This window comes from Pseudomyrmex gracilis, unplaced genomic scaffold (assembly GCF_002006095.1).
Source record: "Pseudomyrmex gracilis isolate BER0280 unplaced genomic scaffold, ASM200609v1 scaffold_26, whole genome shotgun sequence".
NCBI classification, from domain to species: Eukaryota; Metazoa; Arthropoda; class Insecta; order Hymenoptera; family Formicidae; genus Pseudomyrmex; species Pseudomyrmex gracilis.
In genome coordinates, this window is record NW_018020610.1 from 340,183 (window position 1) to 367,862 (window position 27,680).

The 27,680-nt window shown below is 43.2% G+C and overlaps 2 protein-coding genes across 5 annotated transcripts in view; one reads left to right on the top strand and one right to left on the bottom strand.

Annotated features, from left to right (window-relative positions):
• LOC109852274 (epidermal growth factor receptor) overlaps window positions 1–27,680 on the top strand; it is a 118,270-nt gene that overhangs the window by 78,186 nt on the left and 12,404 nt on the right. For 2 of the 4 annotated variants that reach the window (XM_020423293.1, XM_020423291.1), the window contains exon 2: window positions 18,769–19,097. The exons of 1 other annotated variant lie outside the window; for it this stretch is intronic. In XM_020423293.1, the coding sequence (XP_020278882.1) occupies window positions 18,965–19,097 (133 nt within the window). In that variant the 5' untranslated portion in view covers window positions 18,769–18,964. The remainder of the gene's footprint in view (window positions 1–18,768; window positions 19,098–27,680) is intronic. One more of the 4 variants, XM_020423292.1, reaches the window with a different exon arrangement.
• Window positions 7,851–11,783, bottom strand: LOC109852275. Its single transcript, XM_020423295.1, has 3 exons — window positions 11,575–11,783; window positions 8,049–11,401; window positions 7,851–7,974 (listed from the first exon to the last, which is right to left on the bottom strand). The coding sequence occupies exons 1-3, from the start codon at window positions 11,627–11,629 to the stop codon at window positions 7,933–7,935; spliced, it is 3,450 nt and encodes a 1,149-aa protein (XP_020278884.1). The 5' UTR covers window positions 11,630–11,783; the 3' UTR covers window positions 7,851–7,932.

Here is a 27,680-nt window from a genome sequence, read left to right on the forward strand (position 1 = left end):
AAAGGATGTCGCGTCTAATTGACGAGTGGCGGACTTATACACTTTCGTTGTTGAACGAGCGACGTGTGTTGACATGTGTCCGAGGTGTCCGAAGCAACGTTCTGCCGTGTCTTATTATACGCTGGACACCCCGATATTTCGACGGATCGCGATAAATACTCGGACCGCGATCCAGAAAAAGCAGCGACTACGCGTACTATGTCGCCAATCGAGGAAAAGGGCACATTGAAGATGCGCGACGCGAGTCGAATGTGAAATTTTTTTTCTTGCCTGCATCGTTGTCGATTTGAACAATTTTACAATTTTTTTCTTATTATATCCATAAGTTAACATCGACGTTTTTTCTGATCTTATTATTATCATGATAGCACACACACACACGCACACAATGTTGCCATACGCAGCACGTGTTCGACTACGTCACAGAAACAATTGGTTTTAATTGATTCACTGGGAGGAGCGCAGAAGAAGGTCCGCCTGAGTTCCCTGCGGAACAAAGAGATTTTTCCCTCCGTCCGTGCGACGCGTCGCGCGCGGACAGGGAGCTCGTTAATGATCGGAAAAAGACGCGCTGAAAAGCGAGAGGTATGCCTCTTCAGACAACGGCTGCGTCGTGACGTGGGCGAATCCTGCCGTTTATGGAGGCACACTACACGAAAGATTCTATTCGAGTGTTCTAATAAGCTCGCGCTCGGCGCGAGAGGCTCACGACCGTTTGGCGCGTGGGTGAGAAAATCGAAGAGGGAGAGAAAGGGAAAAGATAGATGCGCAGAGAATTGGATAAAGTTTCTTTTATGTCCAAAGAGAAACGTAAAACTCTTTTTTGTGTACGACACACTTTACATATATAAAAATCAAATAAGAAATCATAAATCAAGGTACAACTTGAGAGTTTTGGATCAGCTAAAAAAACAATAATAACAATATAACGCAGTGATTAAAATAATAATATTTTAAAAATAAAATATGATTTTTTATAATAATAAAAAATAAAGAATTAAAAAAACAGAAAGAGGAAATGTTTCTCGAGCCTGAGAAAAATTATGCGAGTTTGGAGAAAAACCACAAATCGCGAAGGAGGAGTTCTGTTATTGTGACGTCGAGTAGTAGGTGTTCGGCCTTTCAAGTGGGTGTCGCTTCTTCGCGAGTACGCTGCAACGGTGACATCATCCGCCGCGTAGTCAGCTGACTCGACTTAGATGGAGCGAAAGAACGGATAAAAGTACGCCGCGTATAATCGCCACGTCGCGGCTGTCGTCGTTCTCATTATCGGTATTGCCCATTAGGCGTGACCTCGCCGAACGGATGTCGACCCAGTGGTCGAGAACCCCGACTGGATACGATTTGTTATCCGTTTGGAAATGCGTTGGTGTCGACGGGTGAGGACGGCTCCGCTTGCGTAATATCCGCGTGTGCGCAATCGCTGACGAATTTCACGCGTGGCGAGACGTAAACTTCGCTGACATTTTTCGAGCTTTTTTAAATTTCAAACAAAACGCAATATCCGAATATGCTCCGTGCGCGTTTTGTCTCTCCTCTGAAATTGATTATTAATTCATATATTCATATATTTTATTATTTGCAAAACATCCGCTCGGAATGAGCTAATTTCTGTACGACGTTTCTTCTCGACTCGATCCGCGATGCGGCATGCATTTTTATCCTCGACGAGGCCGTTCGAACGGCCGCGTTCTCCACGTCGCTGGTACACATCCGACGACGGACCTACGGCGAAAGCCGTCGTCGCAAGAAAGCCGAAACGGCTACGAGGAATACGGGGCCGATAGTAAATTCAAGTGAGACATTGTCCCTCGATCTCTTCCCCGTGCCCGGTTTCGAACAGGGTGGTCCCACCGCGTGCTGCCGCAACGTCGCATTCCCATCGTCCGCATAACGAGCTCTTCGAGGCGCACCGACTCTCTCGCGCTCGCGCGCGCTTCCTCCGCGGTCACTCTCTTGGTCACTTTCCGTCCGACTCTCGCCTTCTCTCTTCAACGGGCGCTCCTGGGTGTTCCACGCGTCAGACGAACTGTATCTTCGCGGGGAGTAATCCCTAGTCCGCGAATAAATTGCGTTTTGTCGTCCGATGAGCGCCGCGCAGCTGTTTGCCGTCGCGATTGTGACGTTCGCGACGATCTGATTGGGAAAAAGACCGGCAAAGAATAATGATCTTCGAAAGCGAAGAGTCTCGGTGGCTGTTGACTAGTTTTAATCGACAACAAAATGCATTAATTAGTCAATTAAATAAACAATTAAATTAAAAATTAATAAATTTTATTACGAAGCTTAATTACAGGATTTTAAATAAAACCAGAAGGAGCTTATATGGAGCCAATTAATTATGATTCACACGCTAATCGATATTCGCTCAACCGGACCTCGGCATCTTGTTTGGAGACTGTATAGTCGTTACTGCGCGCGCGCACGATACGTTGGGCAACAATTATTTCAGAATCTAGAATAGTAGCTGACATCCCGCCGCCTTTCGCTCCCGTCGGTGACTCAGTCCACGCGCATAAATATCTCGAGTGACGATTAAGAATATTCAATCGAGGTGGCAAATGAGAATCGAGAGATCATTGCCGGCGCGATGTTCTCACGCAAACTTCGAAGCGATCCACCTTGAACACCCTCCTCGATCGCCGGTAATGAAGCAACCGATTAATAAGCGTCGATGTGAGACATCTGCGGATATATATTTATATCTGTGATTATAATCACATTTACCGCTACTTTCCGTTCCGTGTTCCTAATTTTATTTCTCTTCTCACGGAGAAATATTTTTCAAAATCATATGACGTTTATTTCTCATTCTCGTCGCTTTTAAGCGCGCTTGACATAATTATCGCGTACAGATGTGTCTCTGCAGCACAAAAAAGTATTCGATGCAATCTCTTGCGCATATAAAACACGCGCGTGTAAAACAGCACGAGCTCTCGCGTGGTGCGCGAACAGGTGTCGGAAGGGGAGAGAAATCAAGAGCGCCGGCGGACGATATAACTCATATGAACCCATAGCCGCGCTATTGATCGTAAGTCACGTGCGACGGAGAGAAGAAAAAACCCGAAGAGAGACGAAGATTTCGATTCTCATTACAGATATGTCTCGGCGAGCGAAACGATCCCGCGCCTCTTCGGCCGATTGGAACTTTAATGGAGGTTCGATTACATTCGACGCGGAAAAACGCGTGCGGCCGATCACCAAGAAAGAGAGGAAGAAGGAGTAAAGAAGAGGTGGCGATCGATCGGCGACCGCGATCGCCCGTGAGGCGAGAGAGAGAGAGAGAGAGAGAGCCAATCATAATTATTGCACCCGTTAACCCCGGGAGCCGCGCGCCTCGATGTAATCCTAGATAAGCTCGTGTACCGCGCTCGTGAGAAACAATGTAATTTGATTAAAGTAAAAGCGACAAAGCCGCACGAGAATTCTTTAACACAGCTTCAGCAGATTTTACAAAATGCGACTCGAAAGAGAAAGTACATTGAAAAATTTCGCTGTCTCTTGAATGTTGCTTTTAACAATATTTTTTGTTCATTAACTTTGTTTCGATAAATTCTGTTCGAACTAGAGCAAAATCTCTTTCATTCTTTTCTCCGCCAACAACAAATCGTGATCGCGGTTTCGCTCATCGCGTCTCTCGACGCGACAATAGTCGATTCGTTACCTCGCACTTGCGAAACGCGGCGGTGAGCAAAAGCACATAAATCAGGAGGCGACCGGGAGAAGGCGACTGAGCGATGGGCGCGATAAGAAAGTCTCTCTTCGCTCGGCAGAACAGAGAAGACTTTCGTCTCGGCGGAAACCGCGCCGCTGCTGTTGAAAGCTGCTTCCGCGCGTGGAGAAGACGGCGCCGACGTTCTCGGATCGCGGTTTAATCGAATCGACGGTCTTTATTCGGGATACGCACTCGATTCGTTGTCCTTGTATGGATCCTTTTGGCCAGGCGAAATCGTCAATTAGCTCGAGCAAACTGCGCAATTGCGATTATCGCGTTCTCTACGCTACGTCATCTGCTCCGAGAGCAATAAGATAGGGAGAAAAAAATGAAACAAGAGGAAATAAAGGCGAGATAAAGACTTTTATTTAATTCTCGAATGGGGGGGGGGGATTCTCTTTGTCAAAAACAAGTCGGATTCGTAAATTGTCACCGGATTATTAAAAAAATTCTTAAACTACCGCTATTCGCGCGTGCTGCAAAATCCAGTTTGTGCGCGTGCGCCGACATGCAGCAAATTTTCTCCTTTATGTCTCATCGTATCTCTCAACTCTGTTTAGACCTCTACGTTCTCTAAGAAGGAGAATATCACCCGATTCCTTGATATTTCTATAACTTTGCGACTTAAGGACTTTACCTGCTGCGAGTTTTTGCTACGTCGCGCATACATCGACGCATTCTTCGCTCGCAGGCGTCGTCGCCGTAAGCGGATTAGTCCGCTTGATTCGCGGCGGAGGCTCGATTTCGCGACTTTATCTGGATACGGATTTCTGCCTCCTCTCGATGTCTCTCTCTCTCTCCGGGAACACCTTCGTCTCTGTCGCTAGAGGATTAAGAAGCACTCGATCGTCTCCCTCTTCTCTTTCCCCCTGTCAGGCGCGTTCGGGAATCGGAGAGAGAGACTTACGAGAGAGTCGAACACGCGCGAAATAACACTGGGATCGGAATCGGATTAAGGCTTGACCTAAGCACGGCATCTCTTCATAAGATAATGTAACGTATTTATTGTTTTCTTTTAATTTTATTACATGGTTATCTGTCATTAATGTTATCTGTTTATAAAAAAGAGAGAATGAATATTAATTAGATGAAGATTTTCTGCGCATTCCCCGGAGGTCATTTATAAATAATTTATCAAATGACAAATCCAATCATCCAGTGGAAAAAAAACATTGCGAATTCTCGGAAAAAGACGCAAGAAGGTTTTGCCACGCAATTTACCTTGAAGATAATTAAAGTCGCTCATAAGTAACCACGGTGCCGAAAGCGACATGACGCAGAAAATCATTTGGTGCGCGACGAACGAAATCGATATACAAAGAGAGACAGTCATTGCATAATTAAAACAAACAAAGAACAATTGGAAGCGCGTGAAATTGCGAACGATGGTGAACCTCGTCGTCCTTGCGGTTCGGAACTTGTGTACACGGTTCGCTCTATATAATTCCGCGAGGCCTCGCAGAAATCAATTGAGCTTATACTTTATATTCATTTTTCTCAAAGTTGCTTGACAATTAACGATAACGGTTAATTGGTGATAATTTTATTTGTATATTACAAACACTTGAAGTATTTAATTTTTACAGTTCAATTCTTTAAAATAAGATATTTTAAAAATATAAATCTAACAATTTTATTTAAAAAATTCTATGATTCATCGGAAGATATATCGCATTCGATAGCGATCATCGATATCATTGCGAAGAAGCCGGAGATTCCTGCGTGACGTTCGCTCAAGGACGCGGCGGAAAAGTCAGCGGGATTCCGAGGAATCTGCGTTCCGCGTTCAGTATGAACGATGGACATAGCAGTAGGGTTGTTCCTGAACATTTATAAGACGCTGCCGGCAACGCCGTGTGATAAATCAAATCTCAGCCTCGTTCGGGACAGCCAAGAGTTGGCGAGGAGAGGAGAAGGAAGAGGGCAGGGTTAAACCGGACCCTCGTGGGGTCAGATCAACTTTCGTTGCCGCGCAAGAGAGGGAGAAAGCAAAGGGTGGGTAGAGGAGCGATCGTCGAGATCTCGAGATGAATGCCGAGCAGTGGGAAAAAAAGACTCATCTGCATTCCTGTATGAAAGATGCTCCTTGTCGCTCTCGATAATTAACGGCCTTATCGTCGGCCGCGCGAGTCTCACACACACACAACGCGATAATTCTTTACGCTTTTTTATTGCACAACTCGAAAAAAAAATTCAATAAATTATTGAGAAAACGCCGTGTGCGTTACCGCGACCGATCGTTATCGCGAAAAAATTGCGGATCTTCTTACTGATTTTACCGGCTAGGCGAATGTATAAAAGAAACAAATCCCCGATTTCATATGAAAGAAGTATATTACGTAAAAAAAAGAAACTCTCACACCGATGAAAAGAGAATTTTTGTGTGATTCTCCAACGCAATTAAAAAAAAACACACACACACTTTTTTTCGTCTGAAAGAAAGAAAATACCAATCTTGGAGATTGCGCGAAGATTGCGCTTGTTACATATCGTGACAGCCGCGTTTATTACCTTACGGGGACATAAAAATTCAGTTTCATATTCTGTTCTGCAATATTATCCCCGTATGGGGCCAATTATGTTTCGGAGAACAGGCACAAGCCGCCGTTGTAATAAACGCACATAGACAGATCGGTGCTGGAATCTCGGATTAACTATATTGAATGACCGACAAATTTGTACTTGAGTTTTTTTTCAACACGCTAATTTTTACCGCATAAAGATTTCGAGAGCCAAAAGAGAGAGAGAGAGAGAGAGAGAGAGAGAGGAGCAACATTTTGTAATCCACCGAAGCGCGATGTACAAGCATCGCGAAATAACGAAATGCACTCCGATGTACAGCTGTCGATAAAGCCCCGCTTGACCCTGACTGTCGGGATGCATTACTCCGAATGACTGGCGAGCTGCCAGAACGGGGCTACGCGCGCGGTAAACGCGTGTGTAATGACAGGTTTCTCGCTCGCGCACACGAGACGTGGCACGAACCACGGCGCCCTTCGATGATGGGGCACCATTTTCGACAAGCCGAGAGAACCCTCACGTCTCAGAGGCACCAAATTGGTGCCCGACGCGAATTGGCATAATGACGGGTATCGTGCCGCACCGATAGCTCGACCCGAAGAATCGAGTTCGTGCATATATACGTGTTGCTCCGACCGTTTGCTGAGGAAAGAAGATAGCCCGTTTAAAAGTGTGGAACTTCCGACGTAAGGTCGTAACGTTGTTAAAGGCGGGAAGAGATACAATTTCTTATCACGCGCACGCATATCCGTTTTGTATATTTTATCATATTTAATGTCAGTTTTTTTTTGTCAAACGCAATAATTGTTTATTGTTGTTCTTGTTTTTTATCTTAAATTATTTGCACATCGCGGCACTGATACGTCTTAACAATTTCTTCTTTTTTATTATTTTTTTACATTTATAAAAAAAGATTCTATTTAAATAAATTAAAAAAAAAAAAAATGCTGTCAGTATGTTTGAAATATTAAAATTATATCAATGCGTACGGCCAAAAGGATTGTGAAGAGTTGGCGAATCTCTCGATTGTGAACGAGAGTTTGATACAGGTTTTTCTCCGCATGGTCGGATGGTTCTATTCGACCCTTCACCACCTGTCCTTCCTACGATTCTACCCTTGCGGCCCGCGGCCTCGTTTCGGGCCTATTGTCCGCGGCATGTTTTATGAGAATTTTAATTACCTAATTCAGCGTGCTCTTTCTCCCTCTCTTTCTATCTTTCTCGAATTGCCGATGAGACGCTGAAGCCATCCAAGAGATTAAGAACCGACTGCTTTTACGCAAGCCGCATTGAAGTCTCCCGATCTGAGTGCTCGTTCTATTCTCTAAGAGCGATCAAAGAATTTTATTGTGACACTAAATATACAATGCGTGTGTCTCTACTTTTTTTTTTATTACACGTAGCAATTTTATAAGAGCACTAAAATTTCTTCAGTAACGCAACATACAAGTTGTTGACGAAAAACACAATAAATAATTGCAACATAAATATATTTTAAAAAATATCTGTAACAGTTTTTTTACATTTAATATAACAATTACAATAATTTCTTATTTTTGTTAACGTTCTTCCTTAATTGTTGCAACCACGCGGAGTATAGCACGTTTTTCTCCGGTCTGTCAGTACGCGATCCGGCGATTACATTTGACGCGTTACGGTTCGAAATATTTCCCACGTTCTTCGGATTTTGCGGAAAGTCAAATATGACTAACTGTGACCTCAAAGGCGTGTTGTCCTTCCTGTCAAAGTTCGAATGCAACGATTCCATAAATGACGACCTTCTCGCATAAGTGCAGTTGTCTTTTGACGTTACCGTAGATTCTATCTGCATCTTCGATCTGCTTGACAGAAGACTATCTGACGTTGGTCTTCTTGGAAAACTAACCGATCTCGAAACATTTCCTTTACTATTTCCACTCAGCAAGTGTTTCTCGTTCTTAGACATCAAATATCGACGTTCAGGATGATTCTGCGATACGACCTTGTCTGTTACATTGGTTGTTTTATTTACCTTGTTTGCGGAAATCGGTATCTCTGTCACAGGTGTTTCATTTTTTGAACTCGCGCTTGTTTGTTTTCGCGAAGAGGACGAGAGTTTGTTCGCAGATGTGACTTTGTTGCGCGATTTTGCCGAATTTTCTACCGCTTTTGAGGAAGTTTTTATAGGTGAATTAATTTTGCTCGATTCCTTCGATAATGTCTTCGAAGTCTGAGGTTTGAACTTATCTCGTGGAACGATAACGTTTGCGGCTAATTTTTCCTGTTTCGTTAACGTTGTTGGCTTCACGTTTGAGGAACTTTTGAAGTTCGGAGAATTTAAAGCTGCGGCATCGTTTTTCCTTGTGTACGGTATGTTGTTGACATTGATTCTATTCTGCGTTTTAACTTTTGCTGTCACATTTTGTTCCATCTGTGACGTTTCTCCCATCTTTTCCGCAGGCCTGTTTGATATTAACTCGTCATTATTCGATCTTTCTATTGACTTTGCCCGTAACTTTGAACCGAGCCAAGTGTCTTGCTTTTTCTCAGTCGATTTCACAGTATTCTGAATATTTTTTATTCCAACCTTCGTGTTAGATACATCCTCGATAGACAATAGATTCTGTTTGAGCGAGTATTGCCTTTTCTTCTCGCGATTTTCTGGTAATGAGAAGTCCTTCGCGTTGCCTGGCGTTTTGTGCCTCCTTCGCAAAATGGATTTCCTCTCTTTTATACTTAAACGCCGATTTGTATCCGCGATTGGTTTTATTTGCTCAATTTCAAAGTTGTTTTTATCATCTTCTTCCAAGTTTTCTTCAGCTTGCAAAACACGTTTTTTAGAAATAATGGCGGAATTTTCCTGATTCGGTTTTACTCGAAACGAAGAGGGATAGTAAGAGACCGGTTTGGATTCCGAGAGATAATCCGTACAACGCGGAGAAAAAATCGGATTGCTAGAACAATTTGCATTGTTCGTTGACTGGATTTTGCTCGTAAATGACTTTGGAATTTCTTTTGATTTTTTCGATTTTGCGATAAGATTTCGAGGCGATTTAAGATTTAAGAAAGTTTTTTTTTTTTTACTCAATGTATCTTCGTCCTTTTTCTTCATCTTCTTGAAGGAATCCGAAGAAGACCACCAGGGGATCATTTTCGAAGGAAAACGAGAATCGGATTCAATTGTATTGTCCTTTTTCGTCTCCGGGGAATGTACAGTACTCTTGGTTGTTTTCATCTCTACCTTTTCTTCTACCTTTTCACTTTTAGGAATTTGTTTTTCTTTGCTCGATGAAGGGCGTGTTATCGACTCGTCACTTTTAAATACGTAATTGATCTTCGAAGTGTTCAGTGGAGATGGTGGTATAGTGTTTACCTTTTCCGTTGTTTGTCCGATGCGACTCTTCGTAACTTCGTTCTGAAAATTGGCGGATATCTGCACGTTCAATATCTGCCCACCGCTCAGATCGGTTTCCTTCGCGAAGACGCTTTCTTCTCGGATATTGCTCGGTGCGCTCGCACCGTCGTCCTTGGCGAACGGTATCCTGATCTCGATTTTGTCCATCGAGCTCACCACATCTAGCTTCTCCGTTCGCGCGGTAATGCTCTTCAGCTCGGAAACCGGTTTGCCGTTGATTGAAAACTCAATCTGTTTGATCGGCGCGGAGTTCTCGCTAATCGAAATGCGCATCGGGCCGCGCTGCGACGCGCTTTTAACGCTTTGCTGCTGAAGCGTCGGTTTGTGCGTCCGTTGATTTTCCGCCGATTGCGAATCTCGCTGTTGATCGGATTGCACAACGACGGACAACTGTTTGGTGGCAGAATCCAGGGAATCCGATAATCCGGAGACCGAATCCACGTTGATGGAGACTAGAGATTCTTTCTCGGACGGCACCATACGCAATTTCATCTGCGGTTGCTTCAATGCGCCGGCGTTATCGCCACTTGGTACGTGCGTGAAATTCTTCTTCTTCGTTGAGGAACTCGTCGTCGCCGATGCGCCCGCTGGCATCGCTGCTTTGCTGTCTGACGTCTTGGTGTCGTATGAAGTATTGTGATCTCGCAAGTTTGCTTCTCTGACCGTTGTATTCTTCTGTTTGCGAGCTTCGATGATTTCGGAGAGCTTGTTAATTCTATCTTGCAACTTAGCAAAATCAGATTCTGGAATGTCGTTTTCTCTTGCTTTGTGGAATTTTTCATTCTTCGCGGTTTTTCTCTCGAAAACGGCTGCGTTCAAGTCGTTCGTAACGTTTTGTATTTCTTTCGTCCAATAATCATCGGTTTCTTCGCCCGTGATAGCCGCTCTAGAAACAGCAGAACTTGGTTCTTGCACGTTCGTGCTACTGACATTTCTCGTCGGAGTGATCTCGAAGGATTTACGAGAGTTTCTGGACAGAACATTGCTCTTTAACATCAAACCGCTGTTTGTAACATTCGAGAGAGACATATTGCGCATGTGTTTGCTGCAATCGGCGATTAATTTCGCGTAAGATCGATCGTCGCTCTTCGTGGCGACGCACTCCTGATCGATATTTTTGTTCACATCGCGATGTCGAAGATCGAACGACTCTCTCGCGTAAGCGGAAGGAATTGAATCGTCGTTCAGCCGTTTGTTCGAAATCTTGCTACGTTTGACAACTCTTGAAACTTTTGTCAACGGCGGCGTTGAGACTGTGCTAAACGGGCTCTTGCGTATTCCATTGTTGAGATAAAGATTGTCACTTCGCGCGCTGGATTTCAGGATTTCGCTGTAATCGGCTATCATTTCCGCGTAAGATCGAGGACGTTCGCCGATAGACGCAACGACGCTGTTACGACGATTTATGACGTTCGCGTCCTTTCTGATCGAATCACTTTGAAGCGTGTGTCGATTGTTAATGCCGCTGCCGTCGAACTTGACATTTTTGCACGTGGAATAATGACACACTGATTTTACTATTTTCCGCAGCGGTAACTTTCTACTATTTACCGACGATTGTTTGTTCAACGACGTCAGGCTGGATCTCGCACTTTGCGGCTTGTGAATTGGTTTGCTTTCTTTCGAGACAAGTCGCAGATTCCGATGGAACTGTTTTCGACATTTGACGCCGTGGCTTACCTTTGACGGGGATATTGGGTCTACGGTCTGAAATCTGAGTGTTGGTTTCTCCAAATACATGTCCGCATGCTGACGTGATAGCGAAACGGCGCCTGTGCGATAAAAAAAAAAAACGATTTTACTTATTAAATATTAAAAAATACACGTGTACTCGGCAAAACTAACGCGATGATAAAAATAATACATATAGTTCTTTATGTATACGGAGAAAATCTTCTTATGCTTGCAGAGAAAATTGGGAATAAATTACTTGTATAGATCTTACCGACTGGAGTATGACGAGGAACACTTATGCGAGGAATATATTTCAAATGATTCATTTTATATAATCGTGTGAAGAAAACTTGTTTGTCACAGGAAAGCAAAAATCACTCGTTCGATTTTGACTTGCCGCCGAGGACAATAAATTTAATTGCACGTTCTTCGACGATAATTATCTTATTACACGCGAGAAAACATGATGGATTTAACGATTCTGTCACAGACAAATGTCAGAAAAAAAAAACAAATCACTTTTTACACGAATTTTACGTATGTATATTCAGATCGTACTCTAACTTCAGTATTACACCATGTTCAGTATTTATATTGACAAGATATTCTTCTGCTAATTTATATAATACGTTTGCATATACATTTCCGTCAAATTGCGTAAGAATTTTTTTCGAATTTAAATTTTCAATACGGAGCACGTTTCCGCAGCTCATTATTGGCATCTTCGCGCGATCTATCAAAGTTGGTACCTGCCTCGCTTCCAAAGCAAAGCGTATGTACATCCATCCGGAGGTTAGATCTCGAGGATAAGAGAAATCCGACTTTAACGCGCGGGCTCTCGAGGCGGCACAATGGTGCCTCGAGTAGATACGTTTATCTTTGCGATCTTCGCTTCCATGCCGCGCATCAGGTTTGTCCTCTTTGAACACCGGTCGCCTTATTCACGACCCTTCTTCGTATGTAGCACGATCTTTGCTTTGTCGTTTTCTTTGTTTTTGCTCTTCTGTTCTTTCTTTTACGGAATTTGCCAAAAATCAAAGCGAAAACACGCCGCTCTGGTGTTATTTCATCAATGTCACATTTGTGTAATAAGTAAAATTTTCTGCTACTTCAAAAAAACTGTTTTTTGTTTTTAATTCTATAATTTGCAAGATACTGATGTTAAATATACTCTGATACTTAAGATCTTCTTCGTTTATAAGATTCGTCGGGGATGAGTTTATAGCACGCGAAGTCGGAGTCACGCCGCGGAGTTGCACGAAGATTGGAGGTCGACCCGGGGAAGTTTTATCCGTGACTTGAAACTCCGACCGCGGAGCTCTCGCTCGCGAGACGATCGTGAGCGGCGATTCTGAATTTCGTGGAGCACTTCTCTACGGCTCGTGTATGCTCGCACGATATCTCTCTTGTTCATGCGCGAAACCCCATGGAAGCTCATCACGAAGTCACGAACGTTATTAACAAACCGCGAACGTGATTCATGCCAGACACCAATAGAAATCGACGAACGCGATTTAACGAGCCGCTACTATTTTCGTCTGTTTTAATTATCTCTTTCTGTCTCTCTGTCTCTCTCTCTCTCTCTCTCTCTCTCTCTCTCTCTCTCTCTCTCTCTCTCTCTCTCTCTCTCTCTCTTTCTCTCTCTTAGCGTCTTTAATTATTTGCTTTATAACACGCGCTATCGGGATGGCGTTTTATTCTTTATTATCTCTCCGTTGCATTGCGATCTTCCTCACATTATCGACACACAGCTCTTGCTTTAAATCAGAATTACAAACGTCTTCCTTTTCTTCAAGGATCGCTTTCCAAATCCGCATCGCTCTCGCTCGAGGAACAAAGCTCGCTTTACGGCATCCGATCATGCAATCCTTCGAAGGCTGCATAAAATAAAAAGACGAGCCCATATACGGCTCCTAGTGTGGGAAAGTGATCCAGCGGTGGAAACAGTGGGTTCGCTGGTTGGCGAACCGATTGCACAGTTGTAATTTAAATTCTAATTCTCCAACTCTTCCAAAAATAAAATAAAAACAAGAGAGAATTGCTTTATTCCAAGGAGTATTCTTCAAATATCGTAAACACTCAATCGAACCGATTGAAGCATAGATCAATTATTCAGTAGATAAAAAACTCGAAAACGCGCGAGATGCAAAACGGAAAAGAAGAGTGTATTTTCAAGAGTGTATTTCGACGCGCGCTACACGATACACGATGAACTCTTTGCCGGAGCGATTTTCAAGGCATCAGTATCTCGCTCACGCTCGGCGTTACCGTTATCCGCGTATTTCTCCTTCGCCTTTACCTCACTTGTTACCTATTCTCATCCCCTTATTCTCTCCTTCATCATTCAGCCAATGGTTACTCGTGTCTCCTCGATTTTTTCATCTCTTTTTTCCGATCAGAGAATCGTTCTTCTTGTTCGCTTCGGTCAATTATCGTTGCGCGCAGGTTGATTGATGAGCCATTCTTTCGTATTAACTCCGCCCTGTGCTCGGAGTAGGTTAACAAGATACATCGAGCTAATTGCCGTGTATGTGAAATTTTCAGGAACGCCGATTTCCCTGCTAAGTTTTCCACACACGCGCGCTCGCACAGAAACGTGTCACACATTCTGTCTGAAATGGTTTTTATCTTCTTCAAAACTTTCTTAGATAAAATTTTGTATTTGATATTCTCCGCGTTCTCTCTCTCTCTCTTTCTCTCTCTTTCCACACAACACGCACTCTATATCTGTTCTTTGATGTAACTATCTTTCCGTCTTATCGTTTTTTTTTTAAATCCTCGAGTTTGTGTACACGCCGAGGCGTCGCAAAGGTGCGCGCACATCTCGAGGAAACGAGATGACTTTCGGTGAGGGAGAAGATCGGACAACACACAGTAAAGGTCGCGCGAGTAGGATTCGCGTGTTGCGAAAGATAGCGGAGCTTGTATTTCATCGTCTCGGCTTTCTCGGAGTAAGTTTCACTTTTTGCGCGAGTTTATTGGCGATGATAAATTGGCATACGATACGAGACGGGATATCATGCCAAGCGGGATAAACAGCGGTAAATCACGTCGCTCTGTCCGCACTTCCTCGTTAGCGATATTATTCCGGAGGACAGTTAATAAATCTTGGGTTCTGCGGCGACAACGCCATTCGAGCGTCATTAACAGAATGGTGTCAACCAGACGTAAAGCGTTAGCATTAGTTGGCTGTAGGTTAATTGATATAACAGACAATTGCATGCATCTGTAAATTTTGAAGATTGTGCATTCACTTTTAATTTTCAAGTTTGTCGCACTATTTTTTTTTACAATACAACGATCAAGCGAAATTGTTCGCGAGCGGACGATCTCAGACCTTCTCACTTCGGACTCTCTCTCTCTCTCTCTTTCTTTCCGTCTCTTTCGCGCGGTTTTAGCATATTGTTGTCGAGACTCTTCAATTGCCCATCTTCCGGTGCACATACGCATTTCACGCGAGCGCCCTTATATCTCGCCGTCACCATTGTTGTGCGCAAACGTTACATGGCCGGGCGTACCTACTGTTAAGAAACGGCGACAGAAACGGGGAGCGTTCACCCGCATACAAATTGATCCTTTTTGCCGGCTCGCTCGCGCGCGCGCGCGTCCGTACAGCGGCATCTTATATACGTGGCACACACCACCATCACGTTTCTCTCCCTCGCGACCGCCGAAAAACCGGCCCAGGTTTACACACAGTTACAACGGGGTTGTCGCGTTTTGTGGAAACAATCAGCAGGTTGTCGCGAAACAAGGATATGAATGCATAAGCAGCGCAGTTAACACGGAGTTGCACGCCGTGTTCTCGCCGGCTCCCTTTTTGTTTCGGACCCTCGTTCAAAGGATGCCGCTTTTGTGCCCCGACCGAGAGAGGAGGAGAGACGAAGGGTGTGAGGGCCGGAAAGACGAAGGACGAACGAGAGGAACGTAGGTCCTTCGCGACGATATATATACGATCGATGTTGTAGTCGCACGGCCGCACGTTTTCTCTTATTGTCTCATCCCGGCGCGTCCGCGACGCTCTGCATTCGTCGCTCGACGAAACATTCTCTCCTTCTCTTCTTCTCCGCGTAGAGAAATTCCGAAGACTTCTTGCGCGCCGACGGACTTCTTTCCCTTGTCTCTTGAATTTTCTTCGACATGCTTTCATTTCTTCTTTAATGATCGATACCTTGTAGTTTATTGTATTTATTTGTTTTTTTTTTTTATTTTCTGTTCTTAATTTTCTGCGACACACGCAATGTGAAGGGAAAAAAGTTGAACGAGCTGAAAGACGAAATAAATTAGACATCTGTTCGAATTCAACAGATGATCTCCATAAAGGATTTCTTTTCGCGCGCGGTTTCTCCCACACTCGTGCCAGTGGTTCTCATCGGGAATATAAACGGCTCTCGCGCTACACGTAGAAACCACGCCTCTTAATCTTCTCCCGCGCGGACGTTGATAAAAAGGTCTTGCAATCGCGTTTCGCCGCAACGAACAACGAACGCACGACGGCGTCGTCGATCGCGCAGGGCGCCTTCGATTTATTCCTTATCGGATCGGGCAAGAGGGAGGGTAGATTACGCGGATACACGTTGAGAGAAATTAACGAGGCCTGGAGCGGACACGCCTCGGACGATCGGCGATTAGTCACTGCAGAAAGTATCGATGAGCGCGTGCTGATCTGTTCGAATGCAACAATGACAAATGCATCTCGCGCGTATGAGAAACGAAATACGAGCAGAAAGTGCATCTCTCGATCCTCTTAGATTCTAGTTCCGTTCTTTTATCTGATGAGTTTGCAACGCGATAGAACTTTAGAATAACAGTCGGAAAAAGTTGGGGTTCTCACTTTGCGTGCTTGTGTGCATGAAACACAAGCACCGATTTATAACGTTATAGCGTTACAACCAGATGGTCGCCTGTAATCGGAGCTGATGCCGCTTTTGTTTCTTGTCTTGAATGTAAATTATTCGATTTTTCGCGGCCTTTCTAATCGCGGTGAAATTCCAACGTTGCAACGTCACGAGACGTGTGTCGCAAGTCGAGAGAAAAGGGCGTACCCGTGTGTTTTTGTTTTTCTTCGCGGAAACATTAATTGGTTCTTGTTATGCAAGCGGTCACGATGTGTGATTTGTGACCACTATTTTGTTTGCTATAAAAAGAAGAACAAAAATGTGTCAATCGCTAATTATCTAAAATTATCTTTCTTACGCGCGCGAGTATTGTAACGCGCTGTGGTACATTGAGAAATGATTATCTTGCGACAACAGTCAAATAAATACCTACAAATAATTAGCATATTTAAAATGTTTATGCAGAGACACGTGTGCTCATGCAGAAACTCGCGATTAGAGATAGCTATAAATAGAGGATTAAGGTCTCATGGACGAGAGCGATAAAAATTTGCACGAGTCCAGGCCGTGTAATTAAGCGCAGCTTCTCTCTTTCTTTCTCTCTCTCTCGACGGTCTTTTAAGTTCGGGTTAATTCCGCCGTCCGAACGGTATATGTCTGGAACCGGTTCGCAGCTCCATAATTTCCAGTGTGTTTTCGCATTTTTGGCGAAGAGTCACCGCGGTGCAAATACTTATCGTTGATTTGCAGACGTAACTTATCAGAAACACGCTTGTTACTTTGCGCGCAAAGTGAAGAGATCTTCTCGCAAATATGCGTACATGTGTGAGTGTGTGTGTGTGTGTGTCTTGAATCCATTAACTCTCTGCGGTTCGAAGCGCGAGTTTACGTCACGAGTTTGCGGAAATGCGCGCGTGCGATCGCCGCGTATTAGGGACTCCCCCCGAGATCTCCCGTTCGAAATGTCTCCCACGTTCTCCTCCGTTGGCAGACAGCGTGGTACCGTGGCGACCGCGCGGGAGGATCGCGGAGATCTGACAAAGAGGAACGCGCGCGCGGGACAATCACGGGCGACACGATCACGAGTGTCCCTTGTCGCCGACGGCACGTCGTCGGCTATCGATCGTAATTAATAGGAACGGTCCAGAAGAGGGCGAAGCTCTAACGAGACATCCGCAATCAGGATGTTGCGGCGCGCGACGTCATTTGTTTAAGTTGATCCCCGACTTGTCGCGCCCGAATAAGGCAACTCTCTCTCTCTCGTGTGTGTTAGCCAGTCCGCGGGGAGTGCGAAAGAACAAAGAGGGTACGGGATGTTCTTTCCCTGAACGAGATCGCGACGAGAGAGGCGGAGACGAGAGACAGAGGAGAACGGACACCTGCTGTTAGCTGGGGCATTGTCTTCCTCTCTTCTTCGATTTTCGCCTCCCCCTTCTTTTTCGCCCGTCTTCATCCCCTCGTCGTCTCTCTCTTCGTCGTTTTCGTTTTCTTCTTGTTCTCCTCTTCAGTATCTTCCAACGTGATCCACACACACATACAGAATGCCCCGTTCCCCGATGGCAATTCTCAAACGAGACGATGACACAACAACCGCCTTGTGTAAATGGCGAGTGGGGGTTTTTTTTTCGCGGTTACACGCTTTCTTTTTAAATCAACGAACAGACACCGAGTGTGGAATCCATTTGTCGATTGCGATACAGATTCAATGACGGAGAGTCGGACGATAAAAACGAGAAGTTAAAACGTTTAATTACGTCGCGACGAACACACGATCGATTTTTCTCTGCTCGTCGTGTAAAACGATTTTAAGTCTATTTAATTACAAGAGGAAACGATATTTTCTAACAAAATACTAGTTTACATCTTACTGCGAATATAAATATCACTTTGCTCTCTATCGCAGTAACTTATCTTCTGCAATAATAACGCGACAAACTCGCGCGTATAACAAATTTGTGTAATTAAAATCGCGCATAAAGCAAATTGATTCGAAATTAACAAAGTTTGTTCGAGATACAAGCGTATGCGTGATGATATCGTGTGCTATTTATTAGAAACGTTATATACATACATACACACACACAGACACATTCATGTAATGCGTAATATCATCGAGGATGCGCGCATAATTCAAATGCGTATATATATAATGAATATCGTTGCCACAGTAGTTTAGGGATGAACGCGTGCTGCGCGCACACAGCAATCGGCGTAACTCATCTTAGTGGCTGATAGTTATTGATTTACACGCGTAACACGCGAAACACACTCGAGAGTGCGCTAATGAAAATAACAGAGATTTCAACGCTCGATGATTTACGCTGATTGTCATTCGCGCGTAATATTCGCGTAAAGAAAACAAAGAACGATTCCAAATGTGTCCGTCTAAATCTTTCTTTACCTCAGACTCTCTTGATTTGATTTTTAATTCTGAACGTATACAATGTAATTCTCGCTAGAAATTAATTAACGTAGACAAAAATATGTACAAAGTACCGAAAACGAAATGAGAATATTTTTCTTGAAAGTTGATAATTAGAAACACAAGCTGTAACACTGGGACGCGGTTCAATGTGTCAACCACGCTGCTTTATCACACACTGATTGCCGCTCTTTTCTCGTTTCAGAAGATCGTGACAACTTCGATGCCAGACATGCGACATGCGACCCGGTGAGGAAGGTAGAGCGATGGCGGAAACGATTCTTCGAATTTTCTCCGATCTTCTCCTCGTTCGTGACAGTCAACAGGACCACGAAGAGAGAATCCACATTCAGGTTACCTTAACAAGGCCTACGGGTTCGTGAAGGGCATGATAGCTCATCATGTTCAACCACCGACACGGGCCACCGGCGCTGTCGACCTGCAACTTTCTCGGCGTGACATTTCTCATACTGGTCGTCGTCGGTAGCCACGATGTGTCAGCAGACTTCAATTCCGAGTTTGTCAAAGGAAAAAGTAAGTGTTGTCGCGACACTTCCAATCGGAAGTATCGCAGGAGGGCAAGAAAATTGCGATCATAGTTCGCGATTTATTTCTGCAATCGCGAACTTTCGATCGTGATTCTTTACCTCGCGCACGCAAAAAATTGCGTCGAGATAAAACGCAATATTTTCCAATCGTAAAGTTTAACAAAAGCGCGAACAACCGGTTTTGTTAGCTTTACACTATCAATCTTGTTGGAAAATATTGCAACGCACGCGTTTACATTTTTTTGTTACTATATATTGTTATAATTCATGTCAAATGTCTCGGTTGAGAAACATACTTCTCGTAACGATAAATGTTCGCTTTCTGAGCGACGGAGTCTCGCCCGGAACGCGAACAGGTCGATGATAAAACAGAAACGATGATTTTGCGAGCATCGGTGGACATACTGAGCGCTGGCGGAGCAACATAATTTATCGTTGCCGCGAGTCAGCTTTTTAGCTTTACTCTCCGCTTCTCTTTGTAGAGAACCCTCGGTAGTAGATCATCGGTGCCGTCTTGGAAAAGTAGAAAGCGAAGCGGTGCGCCAGCTCGGCGTGGGCGTCGCTTAGGTGAAGAGTCCCTTTTACTCGCGAAGTACCGTTCTTCTCCTATTTGCTGGAGAAAGAAGGAAAGAAGAGGGAGAAAACGGCGTCTCTTAAAATTTTACTTCTTTCCTTTCGTCGACAGTCATCACGACGTGTAGGTGCATCCACGAGCGATATCGCCACGATCGAGAGACGCGGAGTGCTCGTGGAGCACCCCACCGATCCGTTTGACCCACATAGACGTTGTGTTTGTAACGCGGTGTTGATGACCGCTTCAAGATAGTCACCAGATAGTTTGCGTTGTTATATCGCGCCCAATTATCAGACATGTGCGATTCGAACCGACCACATATGCGCGCCCTCACGGAAGTTGCGGTTGCGAGCGCCGCACGTCGGTAGTTTCTTAGATAAAATTTTATCAAATCACAACACACTCTAGATTACAAAGAGAGATATCGAGCACACATGAGCTCTAAAAATGATATCAATCACAGAAATAGAATGGATTAATTGTCTACGAATATATATAATGCGCGTGCAATAATATTAAATTATCTTAAGTGTAAAAATATTTATGTGTATTATACAATGGAAATTGGTTCAAAATTGTTTTATTTCATATTTAATAATAATATTTAATTTATATTAACTAAAAATGTAATGTGCGCAAACATATAATTGAAAAAAATTGTGCTTTTAATAAAATATAATGAGAATTTAAAAATATATAAATTTTTTTTTTCATTAGATTTAAGAAAGTAGAAATCTAAGTCAGAAAAGTCTGAATCTAACCTGAATAGTGTATCTTTTTTTTAAATTAAATTAAAAAACGCAATAATTTTTATATTCTTTTTTATGGCTGACGAGAATGCAGCTGCTCTACTTAGAGCGCACAACTCCAAACAATATAAAGCAGGTGTTTATTTCCGAACACAGAATCGTCTTTGTTGGATAACCGCTTGGGAGCGGAACGACGCAAATTCGCTGTTTTTCTGATTTATTACGCGCTTTATGAAAATACCGACGTCTGAAATCAACTACCCGTCTCGACGGTGTTTTTGCCGGCGAATGAATAATAAATGCGCGTCTTCGTGAAATTTATTATCCACTTTTCTCACGAGAGAAACTGCTTTTTATTTTATCAGAGAAAAAGAGAGAGAGAGAGAGAGAAAACTCATATAATTTGGAAGATCTATCTCTGAGAACTTTTTCACAACACTCATTAACATACAACTTTTTATGTAAATACGCGTCTCGATAAGTAGCGACAACAAAATTTTGCGGAATGAATTCGTCGAAAAACTCGGACAACTTGATGGCTTTTAGAACAGCTATTCGAGCAACGCATTTCGATACGCATTGGCGCGTATAATCAGGCGAAAGGATTCTCCCGGAATGTTTTTCTTTTTTTTTTTTGTTTTGTCTTTCCATTAACATAATAATCGAAGCGTGCACGCCGCGCATTCTCCGCAGGTGAAAAGTGCAACTTGTCTAACGCGCGCGAAACAGCCACCCAGAATTTGTCGCGCAAAGAGATACCGCCTAAAGTGGTCCTTCGTAAAAGTTTCCATTAAAATGATAAGCTCCGAGTCGATGTCTTCTTGGCCATTAGGCGGGAATAAGCTCCGTTAACAATGTTGGTTTGGTTGGACGAAAAAAATAGAAGAAGAAGAAGAAGAAGAAGAGAGAAAAAGAGAGAGAGAAAGAGAAATGAAAAAAGACGGCAATCCGATGGGAGAAGAGGGAGAGATTGCGAGGTTCGATGAGAGAAGAAGATTTATCTTAAAGGATTATGGAATCGCCGTAAATTAATCGGCCGTCTTTATCGTTCTTGGCTTTTACGGTATATCGCGTTTCGGGATAAAGCGTCTATTAAGAGCCCGAGCACACAGACGCGATTCGCCGTGTAAGGACGCGAGGATATATATATATATATGTGTGTGTGTATTATTTACGCGAGGGAACGGACGAGATGGGCCAACGGTCAACGATTAACAAAAATGACACTTCTCTGAAAAATCGAATGTCTCTTTGACGCAATCCGATTTCAAGATTATTCCGACGCGTTCGTAGACTTTTTGATCTTTCGCGCGATTTTGCTGGCGTTTTATTTGCATCTTAATCTCGAACCAGATTTAAACAAACGAACACAACAACAGAAATCATTACTTGAGACTCGATATTTTTTATTCCTGCGGCGCCACACTCCCGATACGTTCGCGCAACACATTATTCCTCGAGAGGAAAGAATCTTAGATTGCCGCCGTAATCGAATCTGCGCGGAGAATGACAAGGTTCTTCTCTCGTGCGTATCTGAGTGTCATTGCCCGAAGCCCTTCATTTATCCTCGAGTGCTTCGAGAGCAATCAACGAGCAGCAAGAAATTTTATATTCGTGTCTCCCGGCGAAGAGTACGCATCGTCTTACTTCTCTTCGCGCACAGCCGCGCGCACCTAATCTTCGAATCTCCGAGAATTTCTGTCTCCTCGATCGAAGACCCCTTCGGGTACCGCCTGCATCGATATCGTCTACTCGATCGCCGATATTAATTATTACGACGTTTCTTCTTGGGTGGCTGGGGGAATTTCTCGCTCGCATTTGCTTCTCTCTGCCAGGTATTTCCCCACTCTTCGACGACTCTACTTCGGCAGATCGTATCTCCCGGCGGGTAAATAAGGAGTAAGTAACGAGACGACCGCGGCAGCCAGGAACGGAGATTATCGGTACACACACGTAAGCGCGCATTTGCAAGAGGAGACTATGAGATACCGCGCGCCGCGTAATACCGTTTCCTCGCGCGACTTATCGTCGTCGTCGTCGTGGTCGTCGTCATCGATGTAAGGACCCTGGACATCTGGAAGGCGTGCCTTAATTGACCGCTCGGTATATCGACGAGAACTCAGAGACGGATTGAGACGTCAGATTTCCGAGGGACGTTTTGCATTTTTGCTCGCCGTGAAATATAACCGTTCAGTTCAATCGCTCGTTGGATTGATTTATACACTCGATTATTATGTCGCTGGATCCAGTCGGATGTAGAAATCTAGCGTTTTCTCTGCTACTTTTTTTTTTTTTGAAGTCTCTTCTGAAATTTTTTAAAAGCATCGATGAGTGTATCGAACGTTTCTGGCCGTGTCTTCGTGTTTTTCTTTTTAAGGCCATTTAAATTTTTAATTGAAACTCATTTATTCTCGTTGAAAACTTAATCGGACTCTCGCAACGTTGGAATTTTTCTAAAGAACTTGAGAATTGAAAAAAAAAAAAAAAATTAGCAATTCTGAGAGAGACTCGGTAAGGCACAACATGTTCTTATAATATATTTCTTTATCTTTTGTAATATTTATTTAGATATTTATGAAATATTACGTTTACGTAGATTCAGAAATAAAATCGACGAACGTTGCATTTGTGCAAATGCAAATCCGTGCAATCGCAATTCAATTAAGATAGAATTCCACACGTACACACGCGCGACATGTAACAGATGAGCCGATTCTTATTAATCATTTTCATCCGACGTTTCTCTGCCTGGCGGTCATTTGTGGCGGGCTCGTGCGACAGTACTAAGATGAGACCGCGGCACGCGGGTAACAGGTGGTCTTACACACAGGTGCGTACTTATATACACCGACGTAACGCGTCTCGCAACGTGACCGGAGAGTTCGCCTATCGTTGGTGATATGAATGCATCCCTGTTGTAGGTTAATCAAGGGTTTTCGAGGTGCGCGATGACGTGCGTGCGCGCGCGCGATGACAATGGGCGTTGAAATCTCTCGGCGCGAGATTGTGGAGAGATTTCAATGCCGCACAAATGGAGCTGTCAACGTTTCTTCTTGAGCCGTACATTGTATGCCGAATCAAAGAGAGAGAGAGAGAGAGAAAGAGAGATTCGAGGCGGCAATCGTCGTCGATTGATGCGATGACGCGCGGAAAGATGCCACGAAGCGAAGCGCGCTGTTCTCGAATTTCGTTAGATGGTGTTATTATTCAGGATGAGAATGGGAAATCGAAGAGTGTGAAACGCGCTCGATATAACAATGTAGGGAATAATATACATCTAATTTGTTGTCTTGTGGATATATTGGTTAAAAATAAAATTTGCGATTATTAAACAAAACACTTCAAGAAACGAAATCCATCCATGTGTGTACTTTTCCATGTCAGAGACAAAAAATTCGGCTTCGTCGTGCGATCGCAACGAGCGACTATGGTTTTGAAAAAAAAAAAAGTCAGTCGAAGACACGAGACTCTTTTGCCGCGACTTGACAGCATGATCGATGGCAAGCATCAAATCGACTATAAACACCAGCAGGTCTAGCAAGAAGATGTGGGTGGAAGACGCGAGGGTGGGAGGCGTGTGGGTGGCTTTTTCATTGATCGTACTTCGAGAAGAGCTCTTAACAGGAGGCGAACTGAGCTAGAAAGGTGCTGACACGTGCGTCAATTGATACAAAATATAATCACGGAAAATAAACATAAAATCTCTTCGCGTGCAAAAAATTTACATTTCCTTGTCTTTTGCCGAAAAAATTTGACTTTAGGAAGCAAATGTTTGCTGAAAAAAAAAGTTCCGAACAACCCACAATTAATTGTAAATAAAACATAGATCTAAATTTATTCGACACTCTCACGATTAATCGACTCGATCTTTGTGTTGACGATGTTTTCGCGTGACTTTAAGCGTTCTTTAATCGCCTCGCGATTTAAATCTCGCATCAAGATCCACGATTCAACGCGATATAATCACATACAAACAGTAACGCAAAACTTTTTTGTAGGGATAATTTACATTACTTGATTATTAAAAAAAAACGAGCCATTTGTTTCAAAGGTCTATACTTTGTAGTTTTAATGTCAAACCGAATTTACTTTGAGACCATCGCGCTTGTCCAAGATTTCGCTCAATCTTTCCCACAGTTGAAGGGTTAAGCCCGCGAGGCGTCCATCAAGCACTTGAAGCTGCACGCACGACGTTAAAAGAGACAGGTAATTTAGCGCGCGTTACGAAAGGACGAGACTGAACTCGGTGCCGCGCGATCGGGGATGTTAAACGATACCGGCCTGGGGTCAGATATCTACGCGAGATCTGCGCCGCAGATCGAGCGGGTTATTGCACGGATATCGGAGTGAGAACGATACAGCCGCGCACCCACGTACGAGCGTTTATCGGCCGCGCGATCGTCGATTGATCTCGCAAATAAAGTGTGATGACGCCCCGGAAGGCTTTGGATTTCAAGATCGAGATTTCGCGAGGCGAAGAAAATTGTAGTTATTAAGCGATATAACTGCGTGCGTGCGACGACCGACAAAGTTTGGGTGCCGACCCGATCGGAGGAGAGAGAAAATTGAAGTCTCGTTCAAAAAAAAAAAAAGACTCTCTCTCTCCCTAAAAAAAGAAGAACAAAAATCGTTTGATGACAATTCCCGCTGTCTTCCACGTTAACGCTCTTCGAGATGACAATTGCGGTGACGTCTGCGGCTTCCTCCTTTTTAACGAGCCGAAACAACGCTGAAGACGTACGCTTCTTTTAAGTCAACGCCCATCGCGCGAGATTCACGCGAGATAAATCGATTCTTTCACCCTCTGAGATTATCACCGATGAAAATTTCTGCTCACAAACATACTTCTGTAAACTAATAATTATTGTTGAAAAAATAAATTCAAATTACATGTTTTAAATAATGTACAATTAGTGTGAACATGCGCGATAAGAATTTAATTCTAAGGTATTTGAAAACTTTAGCTTATTAGACGCTGTTCGTATAATTAGCCACATAACATATCTGCGTTGCAAACGCGCTTATCGCGAGTATGTCGCCGTGTATTAAACAACCCACCGCAACACCCACCGAAGTTTCCTTCGACGAAGAAAGCAAAGTTTATCATTCGGATTTCAGTTTGCCGCGTACAGCGTTTGCATACCAGATGAAGGGAGATCTATCTCCCATACATGACAGCGGCACAGAGCGGCCAAGTTGCGTATAAATCCCCAGCTGCTAAAATTGCACATTGAATTCTGAATTACCATTATCGCGCGCGATCTAGTTGAACTGCGCAAGAGCGGAGAGCATTAATTCTCCGTTATTCAATGATTTTTGCGACGGCCCACGGTATAATGTAATTGTCACCTCCTATTTCATTCGCGACACTCAACACAACCTGTCCCGCAATACATACAGCGTCCGTTACAGAGCCCGTAAAATTTATTTGAATGTACATTCGGAGATAAACACACATTGTCAGTAACTTTTTTATATAATAAACAATTTATATAATAAAATTATATTATTTACATAGTAAAATTTGTGTAATAAAATTATATTACATACAATAAAGAAAATTTAAAAAATTTAAACTATATGTTCGAAAGCTAAAGATAGCAACGTGTCTTGAGTTTGATAGAAGGAAGGTCGGCGTTCGTGATCGAAGGGCAAACGCGAGTTTGCGTGCCCTTTCGACGGACGCATGGTCCAGCATGTCGGCTGCTGAGGTTGCCGAGGTGAGATGAAAGACAGAGAGAGCCGCAGAAGGAACTGCCGTGAGCGATCGAGAGAAAGAGGTTGGGAACGCGAGAGGGAGAGAGACGCGGCGAATGTATCGTCGGGAAAGAGAAACGCGAACAAAGCGCATTCCGCACACCGTCATTTGTTCCTTGTCCGCGCCGCCCTCGGTACTTCATTTCGATTCGTCATTATTTCCTCGCCTCACTTTGTACTTTATTAACGTGCAAAAATAAAAATAAAAAAAACAAAAAAAAGAACGAAGGCACCCGAACGATTTTCTCGCGAGGACTCCCGCGATCTAATAACGTTTCTTTCGCAAATTTGCACGTTGTAGGAATAAACATTATTAGATTAAAATATTGTAAAGAACATAATAAACAGTATCAACTTATATTTTATTAAACTAGTTTTTAACTTATATTTTATTAAATCAACTACGATTCTATACTCAAATATATTTCGACACTTCTAATGTGATTCAATTCAAAATTTTTAATTTAATGAAAATTTAAAAAATTTATTTTAGGATTTTAGATGTAAGTATATTACATGAAGAATTTATATGTAAGTATATTAAATGATATATTAGAAAATAGAAATATCTCTGCAATGATTCACACACATACACACAGTGGATAGATATTAATTCAAATTTATTCTCTTCTGCACCCTATAATTGTTATTCATTCAAACTAATTCGCGCTCATATTCCGTATCGAATGAAGTATTTATGAAACAATTACCACTGCTTAATCTCGCAATGAGATAGCGATCTACCTTCTCTATGCACGTATAATAAAACTGTGCGAACGCTTCTTGTGGTAGCTATAATTAAAACAGTTTGTAATTCACGCTTCTATATCATAATCACATTACGTTACATGTGTGACGTAAAGTCATGAGATTGCATAGGTCACCAGAGCCACAATTAAAATTATTTAAAATTGAAATTAAATTATTTATTTGTTGTTATTGTAGTTTTTATTTTCTTTAAGAGGCAAGCTTTAAAAAAATTCGTTTTGTTAATGTTTTTGAGAAAGTACAAAGTTATTTCAAGCAGTCTTAATGGCTGGCTTTAATTAATTAAACTTAATTAAACTCTTTCTATACATAGAATTAAATATTTTAAAGATTATTGTTTTTTTCTTTTTTCAAAACACACATTTTTCTTCGCGATTCTTGTTTCCTTCGATTCTTTCAAAGCTGACGACGTACCGAAGTGCACGTCAAAGGGTCAAGCTGAGCACATCGTAACGCGAACGCCGGTGGCGCGAAAAGACAAAACAAGAGAAGGAAGAAGAGTCATGATCGAGTAGAGCGACGTGAATAAACGCCGCCGCGCCGCCGACATAACGAAATCGAAAAATGGCGGTACACGAGAGAGAGGAGACGTACCGCATCGTAGCCTTCGGGGTCCGGGACCGCGCCACAGGGAGCGGAGGAACTTAACCGCAGACTCTCGAAAGCAATAAACCATAAAGCTATTAATGTTACGCCCTGAAATGGTTACGCCACAGATATA